General features: G+C 39.5%; 1 protein-coding gene across 1 annotated transcript in view; it reads right to left on the reverse strand.

Annotated features, from left to right (window-relative positions):
• Positions 1-13,429, reverse strand: part of KDM7A (lysine demethylase 7A) — an 85,069-nt gene that overhangs the window by 15,592 nt on the left and 56,048 nt on the right. The window contains exons 8-11 of the mRNA XM_028106397.2: positions 12,711-12,798; positions 11,417-11,523; positions 8,348-8,439; positions 6,029-6,118 (exon numbers count right to left, since the gene is read on the reverse strand). Coding sequence (XP_027962198.1) covers positions 6,029-6,118; positions 8,348-8,439; positions 11,417-11,523; positions 12,711-12,798 — 377 coding nt within the window. The remainder of the gene's footprint in view (positions 1-6,028; positions 6,119-8,347; positions 8,440-11,416; positions 11,524-12,710; positions 12,799-13,429) is intronic.

The raw sequence follows: 13,429 nt of genomic DNA on the forward strand, positions 1-13,429 counted from the left end.
AAGTAATCTCTATACCCATCGTGGGGCTCAAAACCACAACCCTGAGGTCAGGAGTCACACGCTCTACTGACTGAGCCAGACAGGTGCCCCTTTTAACTGGAGATGTTACTGAAATCCTACTAATCAAGATGAAGTCTCATCTCAATCCTTGCACACTTCTCCTAAATGTACACATACTCCCTGTTCCTTCAGTAAACTGGACTTGGTAAAAAATATCTGCAACCCAGTGCCACATAATATATTATTACATTTCTTTTTTTTTTTAACATCTTTGACTTTCCCTTGAGTTTATAATTGTCTCACTCTATAGCTGCTTTGTTTTCTATGTATTTATCACTAGTTGATCCCAAATTCTTCACTGGAAGAATGCAAACATTCAAACACATTAGGTAATCTATAAATTTTGTATTTTTCTTCGGAGACATCCCTCCTGGACAGGAATGCCAGCTAAAGTACAAGATGCCCAACTAAATTTGAATTTCAGATAAACAACAAATATGGAGCCCTTCATCCTCCTGATCCAACCCAGACTGGCTGCTCTCCCCGCCTACACAGGTCATCAAAAATCCCTCCTGCCCCGCTTGCACTCCACCACTTAAAACTGCAACCCCCACCACCATATCTGGCTGTCACTCCCTATCTTTTCCCCCTTCTATATTTTTCTTCATAGCATTTGTCAATTTCTGATACATTAAAATATTTATGGCTAGCCTCTTCCTACTCAGCTCCATGAAGGCAGAGCCTCTGTTTTCTTCCCGGCTCTCTGCCCATCTGGGTATTCCATATTTGTTGGAAGAATTCCAGAGCTCCTTTTTTGGCTTAGTTCCTCTCTTTTGGAACAGCACCCCCTCTAAGAGTTTCCTGAGAAGGGGTCCATGGGAGGTAAATTTTTTGAGATCTTGCCTCTTTGACATCTTTTAGATTTCATTTACTTATTTGAGAGAAAGCAAGAGAGCACAAGCGGGGGGGGGGGGGGGGGAGGCAGCAGGCAGAGGGAGAAGCAGGCTCCCTGCTGAGCAAGGAGCCTGATGTGCTGTGCAGCTTGATCCCTGATCCCAGGATATACTGTTACATGCATTCTAAAATGTAACCACTATGTGCCCTGGCATAGGTCTTTTTCTCACTCACTGTACTCGGGCATTCTGTAGGGAAGACGTGTCCCTGAATTCTTTTTTTTTTTTTTTTTTTAAGATTTTATTTATTTGACACAGAGAGGAAGAGAGTACAGACAGGGGAAGCAGCAGAGGGAGAGGGAGAAGCAGGCTCCCCAGTGAGCAGGGAGCCCAACTCGGAGCTTGATCCCGGGACTCCAGGATCATGACCTGAGCTGAAGGCAGATGCTTAACCAAATGAGCCACCCAGGCGCCCCTCCCTGAATTCTAAACATCATCTTTGACTATTCCTCTAATTATCTTCTCCTTGTTTTCTATATTCTATCTGAACTTACTATTATTTTGATGGTGACTATGTAAAATGACCTAATTTTTCTGTCCTATTTTAGTCTTTTTTTTTAACTTTGAGAGATTTTCCCAACTTTATCTTCCAATGATTTTACTAAATTTTAAGACAGAAAGGAGTTTTTTGGGTTTTTTTTTTAATTAAGATTTTATTTATTTATTTGTCAGAGAGAGAGAGAGCACAAGCTGGGGGGGATAGGAGCAGAGGTAGAGGGAGAGCAGGCTCCCCACTGAACAAGGGGCCAGATGTGGACTCGATCCCAGGACCCCGGGATCATGACCTGAGCCGAAGGCAGATGCTTAACTGACTGAACCACCCAGGCTTCCCTATATTTTGTTTCTATTATGTTTCTAATTTCCAAGAACCCCTTTTCTTTCTTTGAATGTTCCTTTGTTACAGCCACCTGTTCTTTTTTCATGGAAGCAATATTTATGTACTCTTTTCTCTCAAGGATATAAATTATTAATATTTGGGTTTTGGGCTAAAGAACTTATTTATTTCCTTCAAATACTTTCTTCTTTTTCTCCTTTATTTTTGGTCGTTGTCTTCAAAACTCTTCTTTGCACTCCATGCATATTAAAAGAGAAAGCAATGAAAGCTAATTGATTTCAAGAAATGGTGGTAAGAGAACTAGATAAACATACGGGAGGAAAATAATGCCTTAAATTTACCTTATGCTACACACAAAAATTCACGATTAGCTATTTACCCAATTGTAAAGGCTTCCAGGGGAAAAAAAAAAAGTATCTTCAACCCTTGGGGTGGGCAAAGATTTCTTAGAGAGGACACTAAAAAATACTAACTATAAATAAGAAAACGAATTTATAAATTGGTCTTCAAAAGTAAAAATTTCTGGGCGCCTGGGTGGCTCAGTCAGTTAAGCGACTGCCTTTGGCTCAGGTCATGATCCTGGAGTTCCAGGATCAAGTCCCACATTCGGCTCCATGCTCGGCAGGGAGTCTGTTTCTCCCTCTGACCCTCTTCCCTCTCGTGCTATCTCTCAATCTCTCTTTCTCAAATAAATAAATAAAATCTTTAAAAAAAATTAAAAATTTCTGCTTGGAAAAAGACACCATTAAGATAACGAAAAAAGGGACGCCTGGGTGGCTCAGTCGATTAAGCGTCTGCCTTCGGCTCAGGTCATGATCCCAGTGTCCTGGGATCGAGTCCTGCATCAGGCTCCTTGCTCAGCAGGGAGCCTGCTTCTCCCTCTGCCTGCAGCTCCCCCTGCTTGTACCCCTGCTCACTCTCTCTCTCGCCCACGCTCTCTCTAACAAATAAATAAAATCTTTAAGATAATGAAAAGATAAGCCACAGGCTGTGGGTAAATATTCACTGTATTCATCATCCATGAACGCATGCACGCCAAATGACAAAGAACTTGTGTCTAAAATATATAATGAACTCCTACAAATCAATAAAAACAACATAATTTCTTAAATGGTCAAAAACTTCAAAGTGGTACCTCATAAGAAAAGATATCAAAAACTAATGATGTAATGTATGGTGATTAACATAATAAAAAAAAAGATCCACAAATGACCAATGCACAAGATCAACATCATTAGTCTTTAGGAAAATGCAAATTAACACCACAATGAAAGACTATTTCAAACTCTCTAGAAAAGCAAAAATTAAAAGACAGAAAACACCAAACACTAGCAAGAATATAGAATGACAACTCCTACACATTGGTGGTGACAGTGGCACAACCATTTTGGAAAACTGTTTGGCAGATTCTTATAAAGTGGAAATTCACTTATGACTTGGTAACTCTACTCCCAGGTACTTACTTCCCGAAACATGAAAACATGTATTTGCCACAAAAAGACATACAAGGTTGTTTATAAGTTTTATTCATACTGGCCCCATCTGTATATGACCCAAATATCCATCAACAGAAGAAGGGAAAACAAATCACGGTTTATTCATTCAATGGAATACCACTCAGCAACAAAAAAAAAGTACTACCGGCAGATGCAACAACATGGATGAATCTCAAAAGCATTATGCTGAAAGAAGCCAGACACAAAAATAAGATATACTGTATGACTGCCTTTATTTGAAATTAAAAAACAGGCAAACTAATTTGCGATGAGAGCCACACAGGTTTGAATGATGGTAGCTTATGGTAGTCAGACTGACTAGAAGAGGGAGAAAAGACTTTCTGGGGTGACAAAAATGATTTATAGGTCTCAATGGCACTTTTCATTACACAAGTGTCTACTGAGTTTTCATCAAAACTCAAACTGTACTTTTATGATCTGTGCATTTCACTGCATGCAAAAAGAAAAAAGCTAACTGGGAGCCCTGTGTGAGTAGGGCTTTGTCAACTGGTGGGTTTCATTGTAGGAAGCTGCCTGGGTTGTTCCATCGGAAGGTTTCAAATCACTATCAGTGGATCTTCTTGGTCTGGGAGGTATAGGCCAGGGTGCTAGTGTTTGGAGAGTCAAGTGGAAAAAGAACCATTCACTATGTAGACTGTCACTTAATCCTCTTGTTTTCAGTATGGTACCCATGTCCCTCAGCTGGGTTCAGTGTCCCAAAGTCCAGTCTCAAGTTCAATCTCTCAAACAATTAAACCTCTAGAGTTTTCAGCATGTGTTAAGATAGGGATTTGAAGATCAATTCATTTCTTAAACGGACCTATAATCAATCCTGTTCTCAATCCCACCTCCACTCATATTCAGAGAGTCCTAGTATCCCTAATTCCTGGCTTTTTGTAGGTTCTCCTGTACAAGTAAGACTTGCCTCTGGGCTTTTCCCTCTGCCCACACAATTTTGGCTCTCTCTAGCCAGCTAAACCAGTGATCACTTGTATATTTGCTTTCCAGCTTCCAAATCTGTGCTGGAGTTCATCTCTATTATTCTCTTTGTCTTCAGGAATACCTTTTTTTTTTTAAGATTTTATTTATTTATTTGATACAGAGGGAGTGAGCAAGCACAAGCAGGGGGGTGGCGGGCAGAGGGAGAGAGGGAAGCAGACACCCCACTGAGCAGGGAGCCTGATGTGGGGCTCGATCCCAGGACCCTGGGACCATGACCTGAGCCGAAGGCAGACACTTAACAACTGAGCCACCCAGGTGCCCCAAGGAATATCTTTTTCATTCTTTTACTATCATTTTAGTTCAGGTATGGTTAATCTACCAAGTTTAATTAGAATCCTCTTATTTTATTAAAGGGAAAAGGCTCAATTAAGGGATATGCCATTTAGAAAGCACAAACTAATTTATCCTTCCTAACCAGCAGGACAAGAATATAGAATTTTATCTCTGCCCATTAGACCAATGATCATATGAAATCACAAATTATTTGGCATAATGTGGCTGAATGCTTTTTCACATACTGAGAACATTTTTCATATTTTTATTGGATTGGCATTTCTATTTCTTCTTTAGTGAAATACCTGTTTATTTTCTTTGCACATTTTTCTACAGCCATTTTGTTGCCTTCTGTACTCTCAACCCTCCAATTTTTAAGAAAAAGAAACACGTTGTTGGCTACTTTTGCCCAATTATTCTTGCAGGCATAACTCAGCATTTTAAATTTGTAATGTTAACTTAGTACTGACGTATTTTAGAAATGACATTTATTCAACTATCATTTCACTTCTCTTAGTAAAGATTTATAGTTTTCATATAGACCCACACCTTTCTTACTGAGTTTATCCTTAGTGTTGGTTATCATATATGAGATTTATATATTTATACATCTACATGTATATATTTAAGATTATATATGTGACTTTTGATTAAAAAATCTATTTATATGCAATTACTACCACTCTTTAAAAATAGAAAATATTTTTCTGCCATATCTGAACACCCTGAGAATTATATGAAATTTTCTATCCAAGGATATTAAATGCAGCACTTCATTATTTCTTAGATGTATACCTCTTCCATTCCCCAAACACAGCCCTAATCTAAGCTGTTAAATTACCAGGTAGCCTGCATTCCTCCACTTAATTTCCTTTCAGTTCAAGCTAGACACTAACAGAACCAGCTTCCTGAAGAGTTACTTTAATTAAAATCTCCTTTAATATCCAGAATAGTTCTTAATTAATAAGTTAAAACACGTAATCTCAGATTTTATGGACTTTTATCAAGAGGCATTTACATAACCAAGTTGTTCTAATACTTCAGTCAAGGGGGTCTCCTTGCCTCACACCACCAACAGCAGCCCAGTTTCCAAACCAGCTCACTTGGCTCTACTCACCCCACCTTACATTTTCTCTCTTCCTCTAATTACTTACCACGTATTCATCTCTGTAGAGCAGAAATGAATGGGATCTGAAATTTTGGGTATGCTGTATTTCTTATTCTTGGAGCATGCTGAAGAAACTAAAGTAACTGGTAACTGCTTCCTTCTTACCTCATTAGGATACAATACTCTAAATTTCTCTGTAGGACTTTGGAAGCCTGAAAACCTGAGAGTCCTTCCAAGATGCAGCTCATTCTATTTCATCTAAGAGTATAAGGGCTTTTGAAGTTTGTAATGTGATGGCAGATCCATTTGCTTCTCAAAGCAGACAGTAACCAAGCATTCAGATGACAGTTTCTACTCTTACCTCTATTGCTCGAATTACTTTTGAAAGTTCTTTAATAAGATGTCCAGGTCTGACATTGTCTGGGATCTCAAAGGCATGTTCAGATACAAGCTGTATTTGGATTAACAAAGATAAGACAACAAAAATTATTTACACTATAATAGACAAAAACTATTTACTAAACAAATTTTGGATTCTCTAGATTTTATAGACATAGCAAAATACTAGTAAGTCAGGTCTCAGAGTTCATGTAGTTGGTACAATAGTCTTTAAGGAGATCCTTATGAACTTACAAAATCCTCTTCGCTTGAGTTAAAGATGGACTGTCTCACAGTGAATTGAACCACAGTGAAATCCCTCAAAGCCGACTGTGATTCTAACTACTACTATAATTAGTAAAGTAACTAATTAAGTCCAGCATTTAATTCATAATACATTATGAATTAATGTATTGGGAATACAGGCGTGAAAAAAAATGATCCTATTTCCTATGGGAGGTCTGATTTTGAATAAATTTTTGTAAACGTTTTTTCTTTTACTAGGAAAACGATCCCATCAATAGGACAGAGGTATCGCTGAGTTACCATATCTATCCAAATGCAAACTACTGTCATTACTTCTTATGTCTATTTCTAAATATTAACCTTTGTATCTAAGAACATTTTAATTTTTTAGACGCATTCAATATGCTAGTCTTTACTTTTGCTTTACATCTTCTCCTTGGTTTTAGCATAATTTGTTAAAACAGACTAGTAATAACAGTAACAATAAGTGCTAACTATGTGCCAGTCAAGATTCTATACTGTTAAGCACTTTACGAGCATTAACTCATTAATCCTTTCAACAACACTATGACAGAGATACTACTATTATTCTCATTTTACAATTGAGGGAACTAAAGCACAGAGGTTTGCTAGTTTATTAGCAGCACAGCTGAGATATGAATCCAAACATCTGACTCCAGAGTCCATGCTCTCGAGCACTATGCTGAGCTGCCCTCTCCTGGTGGCATAAGGTGAACAGAGAGTTAAATGCAAACATCATGCTTTTAAAAGAGCACTTCAAATGTCATGAATTAACAGTATTTATTACTGATGTATTTTACCGCACATAAAAATCTCCTACAAAGTTTGTTAAAAAACAAAGGTTCGGATCCTACCACCAATCTACTAAATCAGTATCTCTCAGGGAGGATCCAGGGAGTTTATTTTTTAAAAGATTCTGACAAACACACAAGTTTGAGAACAACTTATCTAAAGCCTTCGGCAGGTAACAAATTATACAGTTTTTGCAACATATACTTTATTTTGTTATTACCTTGTTATATAGTTCTGTAATCTACATGATGACCCCTCTGACACTGAAAAGACCTGATTTACTTTCCGGGTTGCTTCCACAGTGCCTTGCTCTAGTGGGTACACAGTAGCAATGATAATAAAGTGAAAGGAGTAGAAAGTTATTGGGAGAGTAACCTAGTAATAACTGTCTCCCGTATCTCCTAAGAGTAGGATTTTTATTTCAAATGGACATTCAAAAAATTAGTATGGAAATATATTTTCATCAGCTCACGTATCTATCACTTGTTAAAGAGTGGCATGTAAAGTTCCAGGAGTGAAATAAAGAGGAGCAAGTCCCTGGTTTTCAAGAGCTCATTAACCTAGTGTAGGGGACAGGAATATATTACTTTACAGACATTACTTTTAAGTCCACTGGCACAAGAAATGTGCTACATAAGCAGAAGGGAAGGACACGGACATGCTGATTCCAAATGGGGACCTGGGATGACCTCTTGGAGGCAGAAGGATTCAAATGCAAACATCACATTTTAGTGAAAAATGAAAGCTCCTGCTTGAACCTTGACCTCCCTTTTCCTTCATTCTTATGAAAGTCTAGCAGATGGAAAGGAATATTGGCTTTGCCTTCACAGAGACCGAGCTTTAGTCCAAGGTCCACCCACAAAATCTTGGGCAAGTTACATAAAATTCTTTGAACCTCAGCTTCTCCATATGTAAAATGGGGATAACGACAGCAGAGGCGAGCTCAAAGTTATTTATTATTATCCTGTAACTACATGTTCATTTCTTAGTCAATATCCTAAGTACATTTGAATTACTTTCTTTTCCAGATTAAAGAAATACTTAGGTACTTTATTCTCATAAATATAAACATAAACCAACACATTTGTATACACGATACAATAAAATGGAGGTTGTACCAAAAGCGTGATTTCCATTCCCTCGACTGCCACCACTCACGTGGTGCCAAAGCAGCGTAAGGACTCTTGTTTTCGATCTTGCCATAGAAACAATAACAATTATGTCTCCAAAGAAAACGACTTACTTCTTTCTTCATCCATAACTTTAAAGCAGCATGCAGTGCTTTCACTCCCTGTACTAGGTAAGTCTGAGGCTGGAAACCATCTTCTCTCAGTTCTGTGGGGATGGAAGTGGGGTGGGGAAAGGAGTTAAAGTGCTCCAAAGGTAACAGGGTCAGCTTTAGATGCTGAACAACCACCAACTATCAAACTGTGTAACTTCTGAATTCCCAGAGAGGGAAAAAGGCGAAATAAAAAGCAAGAAAGAAAAAGAAACGGAATGACATTAAATGTGGTCATACCGAATGCTCCAAGTAAAAGGAAGCTCACAAACGGTGCTGAGTAAGAGACAAGTCACAGAACAATGTCGGCATGGATCTATTCACACGAACTCTAAAAATGGAAGCCATTAAACTACTGTATCATTTGTGACACAGGTGATAAAACTGAAGAAAAGGATTACCACAAAAGATAGGGGGTTCTCTTTAGAAGGTAGGGAGGAGGGTGCAATGGGAAAAAAATGACTGGATGTTTCAAAGGTACTGGCAAAGCTGAGCCAGTGGTACAGGTGACCCAGGTGAGCCTTATAATTAATATTTAAACTGTTAGAACTGTGTGTATGTATGTATGCAGTGTGCGGTCTATACAGTCAGCTACGGGCATGACATAGTTCACGAATACGAAGGTAAACACACACACACACACACACACACACCCCTTTTCTAGGTCTTTAAAATTATCTGAAACCCACAAAAAATATATTAGATATGGTCTAAAATTCAGGTAAGTTGAAGCAAAAGCAAAAGGTTTCACTTCTGTCCAACGGCTAATTTACTTACATAAGTCCAAAATTAGTTCACTGTTTTATTATTACTGACACTAAACACAGTTAAGTTTCATACAATCTCTCCTCATTTAACCCACCATATAAGCCTTGTAACAGTTTGACAGCTGGTAAATGACAGGCCACAGTGGTAAGTTAAAAGATCAGGGATGAAAGAACATAATGTGGCATAACAAGACCACCATCCCTGCTTCCAGGATGATTGCCTAGGATGATGGCAATTGGTACAATGGTCATTTTGCCCCAGCCTTAGTGGGACTGGATTGACTCACTAGTACTGCCAGGTATCCTATCCTGTACTGATCCAGTTGATGAAATAAAAATATGCTAAAACCTGATCTACCAATATCCTTTTACAGTAATCTCTTTTAAGTCGTTAATGTATAGGGTCATCTATTCAATCAGACCTCAACATTTCTGAACTCTCAATGGCCTAAAACAAAGGCTAAATCATTATTCTAAGACTAAGCAATTTGCCGTTTGTGGCTGCAAGAGGAACAGCAAGATTTTACCTTTCAGATAAATTCTTAATTTTGTTCTAAAAAGTTGACTGATGAACCCCCGCTTGAACATCAGGAGAAAGCATCACTTGAGGGGTGGGTGTATGTTAGTGAGGACAGAAAAGATGGAAAAAGACTCTGAACTTTCTGCGTACTGAAATGCCAATCTCTTATCTGGAGGGTTCAGTAACTGGGTTTTATTTCCAAAACACAAGGACATTTACAAATTATTTGTAATTATTTGTAAGTGTTCCTATTTTTCTAGGCTCCTACTTGGATAGGAGACTGAAAACTTTACTGCCGGCACAGTAGTACTCTACTGGAAACTACATGCGGCAACTCTACGTGTGGTCCCCTGTGAGATTCCTGCAGCCAAGACACCAGGACACACTGAAGATGAGCTGCCTCAGTCTCACCAATACCTGAAAACACTGATTAAGTCAGAGACTCAGGATACGGATGCATTTCTGGAGAGAGACTGGTCTTGTGGAGAAAGCAGCCAACCCTCTTCATCTCCTCCTTCCATCATACATATATACCCGCAGCACGTCAGGACACTGATCTCTATACTGCTGCAAGGTGTGGGATGGGGTCCTGCTGTTCCTTCCAAAGAGAGTGAGGTGGTTTTTTGGTTTTGTTTGCGGAGAAAATCTTAAGTGATTTTATCATTTAATTCTGTGCGTGCTACCCTGGGAAGTAAGTTATTGTTTCTTTTCATTTTACCTTTTCTTCTTGTGCAACTTTTAAATGGGAAAAAAAAAAACCCATATGTTTAGAACAGACTTTACTGTTTAATCTGTTTCTGTCCTTCTGAGAGTTCATTATAATAGTAGCACTATGTGCAAACTGATTAGAAAAGTCAGACAACACAAAAACCAGACAAACTGTATTCTCATGGGCAAAAGCGAAAGAACAGATAGCAGAAGACGTGACAATCAGTCTCCAACTTGACTGCTCAAAGATTATTAAACCAAAGTTAAAACACCAAAATCTGAAATTCTACATAAAAAAAGGTAGCTAAGTATAAATAAATGTCCCCTCCCAAAACCATTTTCTTCAACAGACTCGTAGCCTGACCTTCAGCTGGTTTGTGCTAAAAGGTGCCTTGGACCAGCCAGCATCGTAGTCATAATGGTAATGGCACAGGCACTCCCTGGTTCTCGCAGGACATGAAAAATTCCCTCGATTTTTTTTTTTAAAGATTTTATTTATTTATTTGACAGAGACACAGCGAGAGAGGGAACACAAGCAGGGGGAGTGGGAGAGAGAGAAGCAGGCTTCCTGCTGAGCAGGGAGCCCGATGCAGGGCTCGATCCCAGGACCCTGGGACCATGACCTGAGCCGAAGGCAGATGCTTAATGACTGAGCCACCCAGGTGCCCCTTCCCTCGATTTTTTAAAGCAAATGTGTGGGAACACACATGACAGTACCAGTCCTGTAGTTTGAACTGCACTTTTGCGAGGGCGGCACATGTGCACGTGTGACAGTGTGTGCGGCTGCTGGAGTCCAGGGTGAGGTGAACGTTTTTCAGTTTTACCTGTGCTGTTCTGATGCAGCTCTTCGCAGATCTGATTTTTAAGGCTACGGACTAGAGACTCTGACGTGCTAAAAAGGCTCCTGACAGGAAATCATGCATGTTTTAAAAAACAAAACAGGAGCAATAGCTACACCGTAATAAGGGGCCCCTCTTTCTACCAGTGGCTTTTCACGAATTTACAAACATCGTGCATCATAATGTACAGATTAATTACCTTTCAAGGTTTCCAGCAAATTTTTGGCTACAAACCAACATATGGCTTCAAAGAAAGGGAATTTGAAAAGATCTGGTGTTTTTAGCCTTTTTTCCATCTCATAACACCTAGAGAAAATTTGAAGAAATTTAGTATTAATACTAGCATTTCCAAGTTAAATGGAGGCAACCAACTTAAGGAAAATAAAACGAGCACACGTTTGAGTTAAGAATGAACTGTGATCTTATCCAGGTCTGACCTTAACAAATCCAACAGCATACTGAAGATTTACACTGGTCTTCCCCAAAGATCAGAACCTTGGGATATGCATCGTAGTCTTAGCAGAAGGAATTTTATAAGGGTTCCACCATAACAAATAAAACAGTATGTGTAGCAAACAGCGCCCTGCGTTAGCACCACAACACCCACTCTGGGAGTTTTCTTTAGGCTCTGCTAGGCATCCAGGCTCAAGGACACACTTGGCGCTGGTCGAGGTGAGAAGACAGGACCCACAGCTCGCCACAGTGTTATTCTTCTGTGGGAGTCCTGGCGGCAGTCCCTACAACCAGTAGTCCTCTTTCCCCCAGGGACACTCCAGGTAAAGAAACAAGATTCACATTTGGCGGTGTGGGAGGCGCCCTGGCTTCGAGCTTCCTGCCACTATTTCTCGAAACACCTCCACAGACACATAGCTTCCAGGGTTCCCCTTGGGCATGCCAAGTTACACGAGTCACCACATTCAGGAAAGCCCAAAGATACGGATTCTGACTAGGTATCTCTAGTTCTCCCAGTCCTGATGCGGTTAATCAGTCAGAAGTCATTTTACCTTAAACAGTGGAGCCTGGTAACATTCTACTCTCTTTAGGCTACCAGGGAACAGAGTTACCCAGAGGTCAATCTCAGACATAAGGGAAAACAGCCGTTAATCCTTTACCCGCAGCAAAACTAAAGCAGCAATCCTGACTTCGGATTACTTTCCGCCAGCACCATGCCTCACTGGATTTGGTTCATTTCCCTAACTGTAAAAACAGCCAAAGGACAGAGCCCACACATTTTTATAAAATTTTGAAATTCAGGGATATATTTAGTGTCAAACTGAATAAATGCCTCTTCTTGTTTTCCGGCTTGAAATGCACCAGGGAGCCTTCCTAACAAAATCTTATGAGAATCCGTTGGGTTTAAAGGTCTGATTCCTAGCGATTCCTCAGGTCCCACCTCCAGGAGAGCGCAACTAAAATATACTGCTGAATTTATTCGTTTGAAACTTTAAAAATAACAGAAAAAACAGAAGATCCTTTAGACACTGATGACCAACCTGAGCTGCATGCCAATGTTAAGGTTATGCAGAAAGTTCCCCCCGAAAGCCATACAGTCCTGAGACGTGAGCACAGCATGAATCCACCCTGAACGGTTGAAACATACGTCAGTGAGTTTCCAATAGTTAAACCCAACAAATGTGATACCTACCTGCGAAATGAGAAACTCAAAATACCGACATCAGTTCACTTCATACTCCACCAGAGCTGGAGAAGTTAATGCCTATTATAATCTGGAGACACATTCGTTCAAGTATTTATTAAATACCGATTATATGCCAGACTCTGTGCTGACTTTCAGAACAAATGTATTGATCCAATCAGACAAAATCATGGTACAAGATAGGTGATGGTTTTTGTGGTTGCTGCTGTTTTAGTTTTTTAGTTTAAAAACACAATCCACGTTTTCTAAAATAAATTCATTGCTATGCAATAAAAACACAATCCAATTTCACATTGAAAATGTTTCTCTAAGAGGAGTCAAATGCAGTAAGAATGAAGTGAGCACATTTCCATTAAATGAACATGGGACTGGCTGCACACTTCACTTCTTTAGTGTCATCCTGAAATGAGCAGTGCTCTGAGGGACCAAGCAAGGAGCAGAAGTGGAACTCAACTGGAGACCTGGCGCTAAGAAGAAAAAGGGAGATCACCCACATTTCGCTGTGGAGGGTTACGGGTCCTAAGATACAAATGTTGGCAATTAAGATGATGTCCT

Source organism: Eumetopias jubatus, unplaced genomic scaffold, assembly GCF_037043125.1.
Source record: "Eumetopias jubatus isolate StellerSeaLion01/CBP00866 unplaced genomic scaffold, mEumJub1_p1.0 scaffold_14, whole genome shotgun sequence".
Lineage (NCBI taxonomy): Eukaryota > Metazoa > Chordata > Mammalia > Carnivora > Otariidae > Eumetopias > Eumetopias jubatus.